Source organism: Antennarius striatus, chromosome 16 (genome assembly GCF_040054535.1).
Source record: "Antennarius striatus isolate MH-2024 chromosome 16, ASM4005453v1, whole genome shotgun sequence".
Lineage (NCBI taxonomy): Eukaryota > Metazoa > Chordata > Actinopteri > Lophiiformes > Antennariidae > Antennarius > Antennarius striatus.
The window spans coordinates 18,346,050-18,364,344 of record NC_090791.1 but is presented as its reverse complement, the minus strand read 5'-3'; the positions used below and the strand labels follow the sequence as shown (position 1 = coordinate 18,364,344).

The following is an 18,295-nucleotide window of genomic DNA, read 5'->3' as shown; positions in this document are numbered from 1 at the left end:
TTTCAGCTGAAATGAAAGGAAAGGTGTACAAAACTGTGGTGAGACCAGCGATGTTGTTTGGTCTAGAGACAGTGTCACTGAGGAAAAGACAGGAGAAAGAGCTGGAGGTAGCAGAGATGAAGATGCTGAGGTTCTTTTTGGGAGTGACCAGGATGGATAGGATCAGGCATGAGTACATCGGAGGGACAGCGCATGTTAGAGGTTTTGGAGATAAAGTCAGACTGAGATTGTTTGGACATTTCCGAGGAGAGATAGTGAATATATTGGTAGAGGTATGCTTGGTTTTGAACTGCCAGGCAGGAGGCCTAGAGGAAGACCAAGAGGAGGTTAATGGATGTATTGAAAGAGGACATGAAGGCAGTTGGTTTGAGAGAAGAGGATTCAGAAGACAGGGTTTGATGGAGGCAATCGATTCGCTGTGGCGACCCCTGAAGGAAAAAAGCCGAAAAGACAAGAAGAAGAAAATTAGAATTTTTAAGTGTGAACCAGAGAGGGAAGAACTGCACCTTTGTGTGTTTTTAAGGCAAACAGACAGAGAGAAAAAACAAACAGGGTAGTGGGAAGACACGCAGTGCTGTTAGAGTGGAAGAGATTTGAGATGTTTCATCATTTCTCACAACTGATACCTTAATAACAATGTTTTAGAACAACAGACTAGTGGAGGTCCTGACAGTATAGAGTAGACCACCAGAGGAAAACGGTGCAGAAGGAAGATAGAGGGCCTGAGATTGGTGTGATGTCTGAAGAGATAGTCATCACGTTTTGACGGGACCCAACGGTTCTCAACAATTGGACTCGACAGAAGCTGGTATGCCCTGAACCAACATGCATGTGTGATGAAACCAACGCCGAGAGAGGCTATCAGAACACAGCAGGGCCTCGCTAGCTGAGTACCCCCAACCCCGGCAGCCAGGAACATCCAGAAGCCATCACCCGGAAAGCCACTGGGAGAGCCGAGAACCACGTAGACAGAGAGACCAGAGGAAGCTGCGGCTGCCACCACCAGGGCACCCAGGACAGGCCCAAAGGGCCCCACCAGAAGTGCCATCACATGTGGAGTCATCACTACCCTCCCTATTAATATGTTTCCCCAATCCCTGACGGGGAAGCATTCTCCCTACCCTGTGCTGAAGTGGTACCCTGTGTGGAATGTGGTGTATTAAAAGTCTGTAAGGTAGCCCAGTGGTGTCCAGACTCCTCCAGACATCGCAGGGCCCCCTCCAAAGTATGAGTGTGTGTTGCATTAAAATTGGGGGATGGGGAAGGACAAGTGGGTCACATATGGGGAGGACGCATCGCCCTAGAGTACGGCAATCCGCCCCACAATAGAGTCCACAGCCCTCGCCCCACCCGTTATCAAAGTCTTACCTATGGTGTTCCTATAAATGCCTGTATGTTTCTATATACAGTGCAGTGTGAGATATGTGAGATGAACCTTAGGAGGCAATCTGGTGTGGGTCTGGCCCACACAGACAGGGTGGTACAGGGGACCGGCATCACAGCTGGACAATCAGCCCGAGCCCACAACCCAGCCTGGCCACAACCACCAGAGCCCCAGCCCGACCATAGGCGCCCAGTGATCATCAAGCCATCTACGACCATCAATCCCCAACCAACCGGCAACTGGTCTAAGCCATCAACCAGCCCCACGACAAGAGCAACCCACAGACACACCACCACTGCACCACAGTGGGGAAGGAAGGCGACATAGCCCAGTCTACCAGGCCCGGCTGTCGGACCACAGAGGACGAGTCCAACCGCACCAAGACCAGCCAGCAACCCAAAGCCATCACACCATTCAGGGGTGGCAGCCGCTGAAGAGCCAAGTCCCCCCCCCCCCCCACACACACAAACTGACCCCCGATCCAACCCCCTGCGCCACCCCGCCTACCAGCCAGCCCACCACACCAGGCCGGGTGCCCCGGCACTGCCGCACATGCCCACCAACCACAGCATCCAGCACTCAGTCCATCCCTGCTGCACTGAGGCAGGGCCACCATCGGTCCATCAGCCAAACCAGAGGCCAGGCGTAGGCCCAGCGAACAGCACCATGAACTGAGTGAAGACGACGGACCACCAACAGAGCCCGACCCCAAGTTAGTCTCACCAGCCGGCATGGTGTCAACCCCAGTAGCATCCATCCAGTCAACCACCCACCGCAAACAGCAACACGGAGATCGAACCGCATCCATACAGCCAGTACACACACACCCCCCCGGACATTCAAAAGATAAAATATTTGAAGATCATGGAAATGCTAGTGCTGACTTGGCTGAAATATACGCTACAGATTACCGGGCCACAGCTGCTAGGCAGCTAGTGCAGAATTTGTGGATAGTTTTTGATTACAGAGGGGAGCAGCAGAAATCAAAAAGCACAGGAAGCTGCAGCTCCCACATACAAACAGCGGTGGCTAGAAAAGGGAGCAACTAAGTCAAAACTAGATGGGATTTGGAGATCACAGGATGGTAAAATAGTAGCACCTAGTGGGCTTTTACAAGTGCTATGCCAACAAAGTCATTACAGGGGACATCATTCATGTTACGGATTCCAAAGGAACCAGGCGTGAGTGTCAGAGTGTCAATAAATAATAAACTTTTAATAGGTCTAAAGTCGAATCCAGGCAGGGGTCAAAACCAGACAAACAGGACAAAGACTGTACACAGGTGGCAGGCAAGAGACGTAATCAAATAAACAGGCCAAGGTCATTCACTGGGTACCAAAAGACGAAAATCGTGGTCAAAACAGACAGAGGTCAAAATCCAGAAAGTCACAAAAAGGCAAGGTAAAACTCGTGGTCGTAAGGGGACGGTCAAGGAATAACGATTTGGCATATTAGGATCTCTGCACAAATACGAACTACACTGCGAGAGCGCTGGACTGAAATGAAGAAACTTAAATAGACCAAGGTGCTAAACTAGGTACAGGTGGAGCTGATGATAACTAATTGACTAAGTGTGATCAATGGGAAAGAACTAAACACTGACTGGCTAAAGAGCAAACGGAATAATCAGGGGAAAACAAACCAGGTGCAAAGAAAAACGAACATGGCAGTGACGGAAAACCAGAAAGTACATGACCTGAAAACCAAATAAACAAAAGACAAAGTCGGGAATGTATGGAAAAGGCAAAACAGAACATGGCAGATGCAGATCATCACAATTCAGCAACCAGGCATCAGAACATAATTCAGTTAAACTGGTGGCATCCTTACCTGAGTGACATTTGTAAATATTTTGTAAATACTAGTAAAATCTGTCTGAAAATCAGTCTAAAGATGACACTGAAGACTGGGATGGGAGGCTTCCCAGCACAAGTTACCAATAGAAAGAAGTCGTAATCAATCACACCGACATGGGCTCTGACAACAAAGTTCAGGGTACAGGAATAAACAATTTCCTCCGGGATTAATAAAGTATCTATCTATCTATCTATCTATCTATCTATCTATCTATCTATCTATCTATCTATCTATCTATCTATCTATCTATCTATCTATCTATCTATCTATCTATCTATCTATCTATCTATCTATCTATCTATCTATCTATCTATCTATCTATCTATCTATCTATCTATCTATCTATCTATCTATCTATCTATCTATCTATCAGATACCTCTTATTTGCAGTGGACCCCTTTTCCAGTTGGGTTGAAGCCATTCCTACCAAAAAAGGAAACGGCCAAGGAGGTAATTAAATGGCTTACAAGGGATTTGATCCAAAGATACGGCCTACCTAAAATAATCAGATCTGACAATGAATCATATTTTACCAGTGAAAATCTCCAGAAAGTGGAGAAATATTTTAGCATCCAGCACCATGGTGCAGTATGCCACCCTCAATCTCAAAGCCTAGTTGAAAGCCTAATATTGTTTTAGCTACCACAGACCCTGATAATTAAGTTTTGCTGAGTCCCTAGGGCTCGTAGGGAAGGGTTGCTTCCATTGTTTCCAGCTGAACACACATTGCTATAGACCAAGGGTAATCAATTAAAGTCGCAGAGGTCCAGTTATTAAAATTTCGTCTCAGTAAAAGGTCCAAACCCAAGTCCAGTTTGTGTCTTATAGCTGGCCCCTATGTCCACATTTTCAGTTATTATCAATTTTCAATGCAGGATATTATTTAACTGAGTGCACATTTAGCTCTTTTACCGTAAACAAAAGTAGAAGCAGGCAAATAAATTTAAAGCCTTTATGTGAGACTGAATAACACACACAAACCACAGAATTAAAAATAAAGTGCAAACAGAGCTGATCTCCTTTTTCTCATAAATTAAAGATTTCACAACCTAAAAAACTGAAGGCTTACACTTCAAGTAAAAAAAAACATTAACATGTTCAGAAAGCATAAATAAAAAGTGGCTCTTTCAGGGGAAAAATGCAAACAGAACTTTCTTCATGAGAGGGCATGAGACTGGCCTGCTAGTCATTTAAATCTTGGTTGGAATGGACTCAGTGCCATTGTCATGCAGACATGTAGCTGTCCATTGGTCAGCCTCGAACAGCACTTGGATCCTGGATTAGCAGGAGGAGCTGCTGCCTAAGGCTGAAGCTGTTGAACCTTCTAGTGAAGTTTAGCAACTGAATTATTCTGGCACTTCTTCTTTTCCTTTCGGCTTTTCCCTTCAGGGGTCGCCACAGCGAATCAATTGCCTCCATCTAGCCCTGTCCTTTGCATCCTCTTCTCTCACACCAACTACCTTCATGTCCTCCCTAATTACATCCATAAACCTCCTCTTTGGTCTTCCTCTAGGCCTCCTGCCTGGCAGTTCAAAACTCAGCATCCTTCTACCAATATATTCACTATCTCTCCTCTGGACATGTCCAAACCATCTCAGTCTGGCCTCTCTGACTTTATCCCCAAAACCTCTAACATGTGCTGTCCCTCTGATGTACTCATTCCTGATCCTATCCTTCCTGGTCACTCCCAACGAGAACCTCAGCATCGTCATCTCTGCTACCTCCAGCTCTGTCTCCTGTCTTTTCCTCAGTGACTCTGTCTCTAGACCAAACAACATCGCTGGTCTCACCACAGTTTTGTACACCTTTCCTTTCATTTTAGCTGAAACTCTTCTATCACACATCACACCTGACACTTTCCTTCACCTGTTCCATCCTGCCTGTACAAGCTTCTTCACCTCTTTTCCAGACTCTCCATTGCTCTGGACTGTTGACCCTAAGTACTTAAAATCCTCCACCTTCTTGATCTCTTCTCCCTGTAACCTCACTCTTCCACTTGGGTCCCTCTCATTCACACACATGTACTCTGTCTTACTGCGGCTAACCTTCATTCCTCTCCTTTCCAGGACAAACCTCCACCTCTCTAGCTTCTCCTCCACCTGTTCCCTGCTCTCACTGCAGATCACAATGTCATCTGCAAACATCATAGTCCATTGAGATTCCTGTCTAACCTCATCTGTCAGCCTGTCCATCACCATAGCGAACAAGAAGGGGCTCAGAGCTGATCCCTGATGCAGTCACACCTCCACCTTGAACTCCTCTGTCACACCTACAGCACACCTCACCACTGTCTTACAGTCCTCATACATGTCCTGCACCGCTCTAACATAGTTCTCTGTGTCCTGCACCGCTCTAACATACTTCTCTGACTGAATTATTCTGGCACTGCAGCTTTAAATTGATCTCACTGAGATGTGATGTAATGTCAACCAAAAAAGCAGCCATCCTGTACTCATCTTGCAAAAAGAGTGAAAACTGTGTTACTCTCTGACTCTTGCCCTGCAAAAAAGCTGCTATTTATTTTCAAATAGACAAGAACCGCTCCAGTGCATTGCCTTTACTCAGCCACCTCACGTTGTACGGCAGCAGGTCATTGGCTTTTGCCTCATCAGCTTCCAGAAATCCTCTCAGGAGGTAATGCTGAAGGGATGAGAATGTCATATGGAAGTTGATGAGTTTCATCGCTGCGCACATTACTTCAACAAACTTTTCGCATAGAGTGGCACAGAGTACAGTCTGACTGATGATACAGTGGTAAGGAATGGTACCTGGGTTTTCATCTTTCATCCGGGGTACAGCCCCCCTCTCTTTTCCTACCATGTCCCCATTTGTGGTGACAGAGACCACTCGCTTTAGATCTATGTCCCTCTGGGTCAGCATCTCTCTTATTGCTGCATACATGTACCCTCCCTTCTTGTGTGTGTTAGTGGTGTTACACTCAGCAAAGAATTCCTTGTCTTTGTGAAGGAACCTGACATACACCAAAAGCTGGACATTATCAGTAACATCTGTAGACTCATCAATGGCCACATATATGCATGGTGCTGTGAGGTGGAGGTGGTAGAAAACTATAAGTACCTGGGACTGCAGCTAGACAGCAGACTGGACTGGTCACTCAACTCGAACTGTGTGTACAAGAAGGGGCAGAGCAGGATGTACTTCCTGAGGAGGCTGGCCTCCTTCGACATCTGTCCTAAGCTCCTTCTCATGTTCTATCAGTCCGTAGTCTCCAGGGTGCTGTCATACGCCATTGTGTGTTGGGGTGGGGGGGCCAGAAAAAGAGATATGGACCGTCTGAACAGACTCATCCGCAGAGCGGGCTTAGTGGTCGGGCTGAGCCTGGACTCTGTGGATATGCTTCTGGAGAGCAGGACCATGTCTAAAGTTAAGGCTATCATGAACAACACCAGCCATCCCCTACACACCACCTTCTCCCAGCAGAGAAGCACTTTCAGCGGCAGACTGCTGTCACACAGCGCCTCCACAGAGAGGCGGAGGTCCTGCTTCGTGCCCCGTGCCATCAGGGGGTACAATGACTCTCTCAGGAGGAGCGGGGGGGAGGTGGCGAGGTCAGCACGCGGTTGAATGGATTTAATTTATCCTGTTTATATTTTAATTTTATAGTGTTTATATTTTAGTTATAGTTTAGTATATAAGTCCTGTTAGTGCTGCATGTTAGTGTAGTGTATGTCTTGCGGTATGTCCTGTGATGTCAGTGTTTCTTTTTCTCTTGGTGTTTATCCAGTATTTTTATCTATCTATCTGTCTGTCTGTCTGTCTGTCTGTCTGTCTGTCTGTCTGTCTGTCTGTCTGTCTGTCTGTCTGTCTGTCTGTCTGTCTGTCTGTCTGTCTGTCTGTCTGTCTGTCTGTCTATCTATCTATCTATCTATCTATCTATCTATCTATCTATCTATCTATCTATCTATCTATCTATCAAGCTGTTAATATTTGTGATTTCTGGTTGCTGTTGAAGTTGACATCGGGATTTGATTGATTTTTTTTCACACATTTCATGTTTATGTTTGCTAGACAATAATTTACACTCCACTCCAGCAGGTGGTGGTACGACATCTTTAAAGTTGTCTGTCAAATATCAACAGAAGAAGAGAAAGAAGGAAGTTACAGAAGAAAAGAAGGAGGAGGAGACGAAGAAGAAGCAGTAGCAGAAATCGAAATGGCGGCACTATCAGAAAGAATGGAGGTAAGGTGATGCAACAGAATATACTGTTATTTTCTTTTTCTCGGTCTACAACCCATTACATGATTAATTGAAAGCAACATTTGTTGACTGCGTTGATAAAAGTTTGGATTTATCACGAAAGTGTTAAATGCGTCCATTTTAGCATGGCGTACGCATCATCTCCGGTTGCCGCTCATTCATTCAGTGTGTGTCAGACGGGGTTAAATGTGATCATATAATTGGAAAAACCATATGTTGTAATTAAAGTTGATAAGCACTTTTTCAAATGTAAGCAATTAGGGCCTCTGTTGTTTAAGTTTGTGCTAAATCTGGTTAGCAGTGAGGACAAGCCTGAACAACCGCGTGCGGACTAGCGTCGGAGCTAGCGGTGCTGAGCTAGCCGCCTCAGGCACGATGCTGCCTTTGTTCGTTTTTCGCGTCTTCTTGGAAGCTGACGTCTATGCAGTGACATTACTACCACTTTTCAAACATGAGAAACTTCAAAGACTCACGTTTATGTCAATTTCTTTCATTGTGATGGCAGTAGACCTTGAAGCCACATGTTTGCTGCTTTGTGTTACACTTTTCCGGCGTATGCATCAGTAGGTGTCCCCAGTTATTTTGAACTTTCTTTCTGGTCGACTGTTCAATAAAGTAGCTCGTCCGATACACAGAACCCGTTACAGTTGGGCGTTATTTGGCTCTTTTGAGTGTAAATGAGTGTTTCTGGCTGTTTGGTGACGATGGTGTCTTTTAAGCACGTGTTCCCACTAGAAGGAGGTCGCAAGGAACACTTGATTCTTTACGCATTTGACTATGAAGATGCAGCACCCGATGTAAGAGTTCAGAATATTTCATCTCGCCGTGTGGTTTCGATGCTTGCATTTATTTCACTGATTCTTGAGAGTCGGGACAAAATAAGTCCCACATAGACGAGTCGTTATGTCAAAAATGACTAATTTAATAACGGTTGACATACAAAGTTAAACCGAAAAATTTGTTAATACCGATGTTATGTTTTAGCATAGATAATTACTTTTTTTGGGGGGGGGGGCGTTAAGGGTATGACCAGTGGTTAGACGGCCTGTTATTTGCCTATCAAACTTCTTTCCTTTTTCTGTCAACTCCCTGTTGCTTGAGCACCACGGTAGTGCTCAGGACGTGAACTTTCACCTCTCCACTGTCGGATCACACTCTAAACCTTTTGGTTCACATGGTTCTTGGGCCAGCCACCCTCCGGTCTCCAGCCAAATACTCAGTGGACTGAGCTACTACCACCCCGCATTTTTAACTTGATTATTAACAGTCCGTGAAACTTGGCACTCCTAGCTCATACTCCTCACCAGTCACATTGACTGCCCCTTTACATGTGTCAGCATGACAAAGATTCTGATTCTGAGATCCTCTACACCAGTAGTTTCAACGTAAGCCTGAAAAGGCTGTTTTAGGTGACTTAGTTTTGCTTGTCAGGTTGTAGCTTTGTGTTTCTAATGCATCTAATATGTATTGGAGTACACCTACAGTTCCGTTTGGAGTAGAAACACAATATTGATATCGTTGGAAAGTTAAAAAGGGTTTTGTTTGGTGTGGGGGTCATCTAAATGGGACATTTCACAAAACTAATTTACTAATTTGATCTACCGTATTTTACGCACCATACGGCGCCTCGTATAAAGAGACGGTTTAAATTCTGGAGTTTATTTATATACTTAAACTATACATACAGCGGACCTCACTGTTTGGCGCATGCTAGAACAAGGTAACGGAAGCAAAACTGACTGGTTTAACAGTGTTGTACTATGTATTTAAAATTCAAAATTTTTAAATATTTATATTTTTATTTTTTGATAAAATCTGTGGTAAATCCTTTGAAGTCCTCATCTTTGGTCACTGAATTGAACAGCTCAGTAAATTCACTATCACTGCTGGAGTCCGTCTGGTTTCCAGGTGGCTGCCCAGTAATGTTGCTGGCTTTTGCGAAAGCTCGGATAATAGTCGAAGCAGATAGGTTAGTCCAGGTATCCACAATCCACTCACATAGTGGGGCATAACTCGCATGGTGCTACCTCCAAGTCTCGGTAAATGGGTGTTTACCATCTCTCATCCATCACTCCAACGACACATGCAGCTTAACTTTAGATGGTCTGTTCACACCAATGCCCAGTGGTTGGATTTCTTCAGGTTAATCCTCCCAGGATGATGGCAAGCTCTGAAATCAGTTGCTTCACATGACCGTAGAGACGCTTCTCCCGGCTGTTCTTTGTTCCAGAATGTATTGCTCCAGCTCGTCTTCCAACTTCGGCCATCCTGCCTTGTTGCCAGGGAAACAATTTTCTTTTCTTGGTGCAGTTGATTCTCTTGCTTCCTCCACTTTGGAACGATAGATAAGTTGATTTTAAATCATCGCATGGCTGCTCTGGTACCGTTCACAACCTAATAGCTTGGAGTTTGAATTGCACTTCGTAAGCATGTCTCTTCGCTGATTCCATTATCAGTGGTCTTTGGCCAAACAAATGTGGTAACTACCAGAGGTTTGCCAGTGGTAGCCTCGCGTCATGTTCTCTAATTGGTCTGTCGCTGCCGGCAGACATAGTTGACATATTACGTTCTATGCTGGTGGAAAAAAGCCGACGGTCAATCTAGTGGAGCGCTAACTAAAATCGCACAAAAACATTTTTACAGACTTTGGAACTCGGTGTACACATTAGACACTTCATGTCAAGAAGTGCAGCATTTATTTTTGAGAAAAAGGCTTATGGTGTGGAAAATACGGTTTGCCTATTATAGATTGTACTATTTTGTTTAGGTGTCTCAGGCAGAGAGCTCAGCAAAACCTGCAGCTGAAGATATGACCTCGAAGGACTACTACTTTGATTCGTATGCCCACTTTGGCATCCATGAGGTAATGTAGTTTTCGACAAACTGCAGCAGTTTAATATTAGAACTCAAAAAATGTAACCCTTCTGGCATTATCAATTTCTGTTTACTTGCCCTGTAGGAGATGCTGAAAGATGAGGTTCGTACTCTGACCTATCGCAACTCCATGTTCCACAACAAACATCTTTTCAAAGATAAGGTGGTGTTGGACGTGGGCAGTGGGACTGGCATCCTCTGCATGTTTGCCGCCAAAGCAGGAGCAAAGAAGGTTATAGGGGTATGTGTTGTGTTAACTATTTGCATTTTACCAGTGACAGTGACTTCTTAATAATTACAGCAAACATTGTTTCTTTTTCTCAACAGATAGAGTGCAGCAGCATCTCAGACTATGCTGTAAAAATTGTCAAGGCCAACAAATTGGATGATGGTGAGTCAAATGGAGTTGAATCACAGTAATACAGATTTCCAAAACATGAATAACTGAGTGAGGCCTTGTGTCTCCAGTTGTGACCATCATCAAAGGAAAGGTGGAAGAGGTGGAGCTGCCTGTGGAGGGTGTGGACATCATCATATCTGAGTGGATGGGCTACTGCCTCTTCTATGAATCCATGCTCAACACAGTCATTTATGCAAGGGACAAATGGCTGGTATGTGTTCTTTAAAATTCTTTGTTTAATTAACCTTTCATATTGTCTTGATAATTTACCTAATGTTCATGTAAAATGAATAATGGAATGTACTCTTCTTGTCCAAATTTATTTTGACAACTCAATTTTACAATGGATCTTCCAACATCTGGAAAGTTGAGTAAGATTGCCATGTTTGTTAACAGATTGACAATTGGATGAATGTGAAGTGATTGTCACAAATGACAAGGTTCTTCTCATATCTATTCAAAAATTCATTCAACTGAAGTTCCACTTCTAGGGTGAGAGGCTTTAAGAATAAAGGGATGGCAGTACAGTAACCACACCACAAGAAATTAAAGAGGAAGGCAGTGCAGATGTTGGCAGAACTGCAAAGAAGTTGTCAAAACTAGAAGCACCTATTGTGAGCTGTAGTGTAAATATCAATATAACTTCCAGCTAGAAACGGAAGAGAGATGTAATATTATCAAAAGCCTTCTCATGAGAACAATTGCAAAGCATTAAAAAGTCAATATATTGAAAAAATAATTTTCATTGAATATGTTGGCTTTTTTTGTCTCTATTTTGTTTTTCTTGCCATCCCCATTTACCTAATGTAATCCCTGTTTTGTATTAAACTGGTAAGAAGCAAACATTTTGTACTAGAACAATCACATTTAAAATAAAAGCAGAGGGGTCTTCTCAACAGTACAGGGTTTCTTTTAATTCAGTAACTTGATATGGTAGTGAGCTAGTAAAACTATTAATAGAAATGAAAGTTCAAGTGGAGTCACTGATGAAATGAAATTAACTTTATCGTAGGGGAAATTATCATCACTGATTATGGTTAGTCACAAGTATATATGTTTGAGTACAGGCCTGTAACACACAGACTCACAAGGAGCCTGTAGGCATGTAATTGATTGGGAGGTAGAGCGGCAGGTAGCGACTTCTTGGTGTGCCCAATGAGCTGCATATGAGGGGAGGACGGCGCCTTGCTCAAAGGCACCTCAGCTGTGCTTGTGAAGTGTACGGATACTTCCCCCTGCCCGTTGCCACTCAAATATTTAGCCTGATAGGGGTCTTGATCCGGTGACCCGCTAGCCATTCGCCACATCGCCATAGGCGTGTAAATTCCAGATTGGCTGCAAGGTTTTTAGCTTGTGTAGCCATAGTGGCGTTCTTATTTTTAGGAAAAAAAGGCCGAAACTTACAACTGTTTTGGTCTCGCGAAAATCCCTGAACGATGACAAACTTTTTCTCTCGCTAGCACTGCTATTTCTGTCGGTGCATGCCAACGGAAATAGCCGAAGCATGCCGACGGAAATAGCCGAAGTGACCGGAACGCTCCCCATCATTAAATATGCACTCGAGTCATGACCTCCTCTCATCCAATGAAAACCAAAAAGATTCTATTTTTACAAGCTAAACCCGTGAACTGGTGTACGACAAGGCGATCGATCGAAAGAAAATGAGAATAGTGCTTTATAGTAGAGTTTGTGTTAAAATTGTAATTGAACAACAAATGGTGAATGCTGAGAGGGGGTAGGAATGTTGACATACTGATCAGAAGGTAAATGAAAGATGATATCAATACTTTTTTGTAGTCTTGGACTTTTGATCCCTATGACCGGCAGGAATAATCAGCGATGCATGTAAATGTATATTCACCTCGCATGTTATTTTTCATACCTTTTGTAAATTTAAATGAAAAATCTCATTATCAAATTAAAAAACAACAACAACCTAATCTATGGCATACCAATGGTGTTGGTGGTGGTCAAAGTTGAAATGTCTTCTAGTCTAAGTAAAACTTACAAGTAAACATTGAGTAATATTTTGTATGAATCTATTTTCACATAGTGAATGCAAGTTTTTAATTGTTGAATCTCACATTTATATCTGCATAAAGTAGGATAGAAATAAAGATGGTTAAGCGTGAACTGTTGACTTTAGTGTATTTTTGTAGACAAACTGAACAGAAACTTTTGCCCTCAGAATGCAGGAAAACAACCCCATTTTCTAAAAAATTTTACAGGTGAGGGCCCCCCAAAGTTTAAAGTGGTATCCCCCCACAGCCTCCCGCGACAGTCCTCGTTGGTCGTCTGTGCGCTGCACCGCTGTCTTTGACACAAGAGTGTGGCTTTTTGTGGCTTGCTCAATTATTTTACAAGGAGCCCAGACTAGTAATTTTCAAAACACAATTTTCTCACTGAAAATATTTGCCAAAATTTTGATGGTTCACATGGCTGGACTAAGGGGCCTTTGGTTCTCTGGTTGCCAATTTTGGTTTTTGGACCAGCTCACACAAATGAGTCAAGTGTTATCAAAGGTCATATCTTAAGAATCTCAAATTGTGGCATTTTAAAACTTCTGCAAGGAGGGCATGATGAGATGCCTTTGGGGGTTACATGTAACCAGGGGCACAGGGCAGCCAATTGATTACACCAGTTTGTCACTACTCCTTGTAATGGCTATTATTTTTGTCTCAAAGTAAATGCACAATAAATACAACTGATTCTTACTTTTGCCCTCTGACAGAAGCCAGATGGACTAATTTTCCCAGACAGGGCAACCCTTTACGTAACTGCCATTGAAGATAGGCAATACAAGGACTACAAAATCCACTGTGAGTAGCCTTTCTATTACCGAATTGTACTTTTCAATGAAGTCAAAGCAGTCACCTGTATGTGTTCCTATGTCAGGGTGGGAGAATGTCTATGGCTTTGACATGTCATGCATCAAGGAAGTGGCTATAAAGGAGCCCCTGGTTGATGTTGTGGATCCCAAGCAACTGGTCAGCAGTGCCTGTCTTATCAAGGTTGGTAGATGGATAAGTTGTTTGGGTTCATGCCCTAAATAGACATATGCTTTCCTTTTTTCCTGGTTTATTTGCTGAAATTATTATAAATTTGTTTTAGTACAGTATTTTGCACACTATAAGGCACACTACATTAGAAGGCGCACCTTCAATACACTGTTTATTTTATAATTTCATATGACTCATCAGATTATAATGTGCATGTAGTAAAAAATAAATAATAAATACTGTAGTGGCTGTAGTTGTTTCATCCATCCACTAGATGGAGCTACGCTAAAGGGACTATATTCATGGCTATCACAGTGTACACCCCTTCAGTCAACTGTGAACGGTCGCTATTGTTATGTCAACAAGCCCATGCAAAGTTTAAAGTGGGTTATTTCCTGCGGCACAGTGGTTGGGAAAATACTGAGATAACTCAAACTTTATTAATAGAATTGATGCTAATTACCTATGTTTTGCTACATTATCTTGATGTTTATTTTTAGTCAGGCACCGGTTGCTGGGTGCGATATTTTAGCGATATGTTACATGGAGGCTGTTTTCCCGTACCAAAAACCGAGTCGTTCATGAAGAAATTAAGTTCTATAATGCTGCAAGTGATTGATTAAATGCCAGAAAAAAGAACTGTTCCCTGTGTGGCGCCCGCTCTGACCGGAGCGCAGCGCAGGCTCTCTGCTTGCTTTACCTACCACTATCACGACACTTCGTGGGCACCCCCTTACTACCGTAAATGGGACATAGTCCAGCCACACTACCAGCCAGAGTGCCTTCGGGGCGCATCCCCAGTTCCGTCTAGGGGCACACCCTAGTGGCGTAGTCTGGCACGACTGCTGGCCAGACTGCAATCCAGTTTTTAACTAATATTAAGTCTGTATTAACCCATATATACAAGAAAATTATAGGCTTTAAGTGTATCTGTATTTCCAAATGTTCATATGTTGAGGTCTACCTTTATTAAGCCATGAAGTGGTTTAATTATTTGGGATGCTTGTAGTGAGTTTTAAAGTTTTTCTTAAAGACTCATGAAGTTGGCTTAAAGGCGATACGCAGGATGTGGAGTGATCACTTCAAAAAGTTCTGGTGTTGCAATGAAGTAAATCCCACTGAAATGCCTTTAACTTGTTTTAAGTGTGAGTCTGTGCTGCTGTATATGATTACATGATCTGATGTATGGGTGTGGCCTTTGGCTACAGTGGTGTTGACACTTGTCATATAAAGTTTAGAATGAAACATCATTGGTCTGATATAATCTTGTTGATGCTTGTTTAGGAGGTGGATATCTACACTGTGAAGTTGGAGGACCTGACCTTCACCTCACCATTTTGCCTGCAAGTGAAGAGGAATGACTATATCCATGCTCTAGTCACTTACTTCAACATTGAGTTCACTCGCTGTCACAAGAGGACCGGCTTCTCAACCAGTCAGTTTCCTTCAATAACATTGTTATTGAACCCTTAACTTGCATCCATCTATTTTCTTGGTGTGTGTGTGTGTTGGGGTGGGGGGGGGGTCTGCAGCAAACCAAAATTACCGCATCATTATGAGCATGTTGCCTGTTTTATGCAAACAGTAGTTAGTGCTTAATATATTTAAATTCTGTTTTGCCAAGGCTACCATGTTAAGCTTTGAAACTCATCCACACATCACAGATAATGACAATGTGAAGGGCCCTCAATCTGTTAGGTATATTTTAATCTCTTTCAGCCTACATTAACACTACCTTTGAGACAAATTATGATTTTCATTCAGGTATCTGTCTTTAAGATAGAACCTTGCATTGCTTGTTGCCATGGTCCTTCATGCTCTGCAAAATGGGCTTTGTGTTAATAAATTTGTGTCAGAATGATTCTCCCGGCAATGAAATACAATAACACTGAAGTGGGCGCTGCCCTGTGGGAGAGAGCTGTGTAATTTCATGTGATGGTTGACACTGCTGTCAAATCAACAGGAATGAAGCCAAAGCTTAATTGTCACAATCACACAGCAGTCATTGGTACTAAAATTGTTAGTGCCAATGACTGCTGTGACAGGTGTTTTCAGACAATACAATATAAAAAGATTTACGGAAAATATGAATTTTTTTTAAACAAAATTTCATTAAACAGATATCAGATCTGTAGCTAATGTACCTAAACCAGATTTGATAAGGTATGAGTTAATGTGTGTTGTGCCCTTCATTTAATGTCACGTCCAGGAATTTTTTTATCAGCTTGGTCTGCAATGAGATCATAGTCTGTCTCCAAATTAATACTTGTTGAAAAAAATCAGTCAGACCTCTGGGTTTTGAGGTCATTATGAGCTTTACATCTCTTAAATTGAATATGCAAATATACCAATAATTTCAAATTTAAATATATCAGTCTTAACTTTCTTAATATGCCTCATTAAAGTGTGAGGAGGTGATTTGACATAACAATTGGAATGCTGATTGCGAAACAATATTCATAATCCTCAATCTCCATAGGAAATTTACCTTTTTGCCTGTTAATAGATCTCTTTTTCAGTAGTTTAAATGATCTCATTTAAATGTATTGGTTTTGGCAGAAAAACAGTATCCATGCACACAATTGTCCTGTTAACAGGCCCAGAGTCCCCTTACACCCACTGGAAGCAGACCGTCTTCTACCTTGATGATTATCTTACTGTCAAGACTGGTGAGGAGATCTTTGGCACCATTAGCATGAAGCCAAATGTCAAGAACAATGTAAGCAGTCTTCTGTTGTTCAATGGGTTCAACTGCACTTTGATTTTGGGGATAATTTCTTTGCTGTTACATTAATTTTTTTTTTCCTTTTGGATTGCAGAGAGACCTGGACTTCACCATAGACATTGACTTTAAGGGTCAGTTGTGTGAGATGTCAAAGACGTCAGAGTACAGGATGCGCTAAAATATGTCCTGCCATTATCTGTAGTAGAGGACCGGTTTTATCGTCTGGTGGAATTTGTACAATAGTCTAATTTTCCCCTGCTACCACATTTTAAGAATTTTTTTTCTCCTTGTTCAAACAGTATTTAAAACATCCTTGGAGTCAATGCATTGATGCAGTAATAAATTGTGCCGTAATCACCCAAAAAACATGTGTAACATAAAACATGCTGTTTGTGTCTTTTTAGTTTTAGGTTTTTGTCTTTTGCATGTGTAAGACAGCCCTATGTGTGTGTAATACTACTGTTAAGTCAGTTGTTTCCATCTCATGAACCGGCCAGCTACTTGTCTCATACTTTTAATTCTATTGAAAGCCTGTTGGTCTTGTAACTTCTGTTGTGTACCAGAAACACTATTTAATCAACAGGAATGGTGTGAGAATGCAACCAAAAAGTTGCTATGTAAACAATTTTTGTAAACTTAAAACGCAGAAGTACAGACTTGAGCATAAGTCTCGGCTTTTTTCAAGGTGACAGGTCAAGGGTATTCAGTAAATCTAATGCTCGTAGAACCAAATGATTATCCACACAAAGTTGGTGTTAAACATCACAATGAGATGAGGAAACAGTCTTTGCATGTGTTCCAGTCCCATACAAATTAGTGACCTTTTTTATTTTTTTTACTTTTTCTGCTTGCTTACTTTTTTAACACTGAAGTAAAATCGGTATTGATTTGTGACTGCCATGCTTTACAAATGCAGGCATCAATAATTTAGATGTCTTTACTGTGGGAAGAAATGTGGTATAGGAAACTTTTGTTATTGGTCTGTTTTAATATTTGGGTTACATCATCAATGTGCCTACTTTCATCCCTTATTTGGTTTAAGTTAGCTACCATTTAAAAAAACAGTGTTGGAGCAGAAATAAAATGTCCTATTGGCTTTGATACACTGAGTTTGCTTGAGTCTGAGCAGGAGTACATTCATTAGAATTTGCTGCACTGACTTTAAACACATTAGTTTGTATTTTTTGTTTCTCATTAGCTGCTTTATTTCTAATAAAAGTATACTTGCATTATCTGCAAAATGAGTTTCTAATGTCTTGAAAGATTCTCAAACATTTTCTCTATAGATGCATTTTTGTTAAATGTCCCCTATTGTGCTTTTTTAAAATTCATGTTTAGCTGCCAATGTCCTACTACACTATATTTGAAATGTCTTGCCCCAAAGTGATCAGAGATCCTCAGTATTGATTGAATATTGATCAAATCACTTCCATCCCAAAACGCTCTGTGTTAGAGCTCAGAGGCACTCCCACTATCAACCCCCTCATCCCCCGAGCTCCCTCTATCAACACAACAGGTGAAAATATTTTGTTGATAATACTATACAGTATGAGTGTCCCCTGCCTTACACCCCCAGTCAGCTGGGATAGGCTCCAGCAACCCTCGACCCACGACATTGGACGAAGCAGGTTGAAAAGATGAATGATATAATATTGGCGGCACAGTGGGTAGCACTGTTGCCGCACAACACGGCGGGTCCGGTGTTCCAGTCCCACTCTGCGGAGTTTGCATGTTCTTCCCGTGTCTGCGTGGGTTCTCTCCGGGTTCTCCGGCTTCCTCCTTACTCCAAACACATGTGCTTCAGGTTAATTAGCCAGTCGCAATTTCCCGTAGGAGT

General features: G+C 42.4%; 1 protein-coding gene across 1 annotated transcript; it reads left to right on the top strand.

Moving 5' to 3' along the window:
* Nucleotides 1–7,359: 7,359 nt before the first annotated feature.
* prmt1 (protein arginine methyltransferase 1) lies at nucleotides 7,360–17,690 on the top strand. Its single transcript, XM_068336440.1, has 10 exons — nucleotides 7,360–7,442; nucleotides 10,228–10,323; nucleotides 10,420–10,575; nucleotides 10,662–10,725; nucleotides 10,803–10,945; nucleotides 13,466–13,553; nucleotides 13,630–13,745; nucleotides 15,018–15,168; nucleotides 16,331–16,452; nucleotides 16,553–17,690. The coding sequence occupies exons 1-10, from the start codon at nucleotides 7,416–7,418 to the stop codon at nucleotides 16,634–16,636; spliced, it is 1,047 nt and encodes a 348-aa protein (XP_068192541.1). The 5' UTR covers nucleotides 7,360–7,415; the 3' UTR covers nucleotides 16,637–17,690.
* Nucleotides 17,691–18,295: the final 605 nt, after the last annotated feature.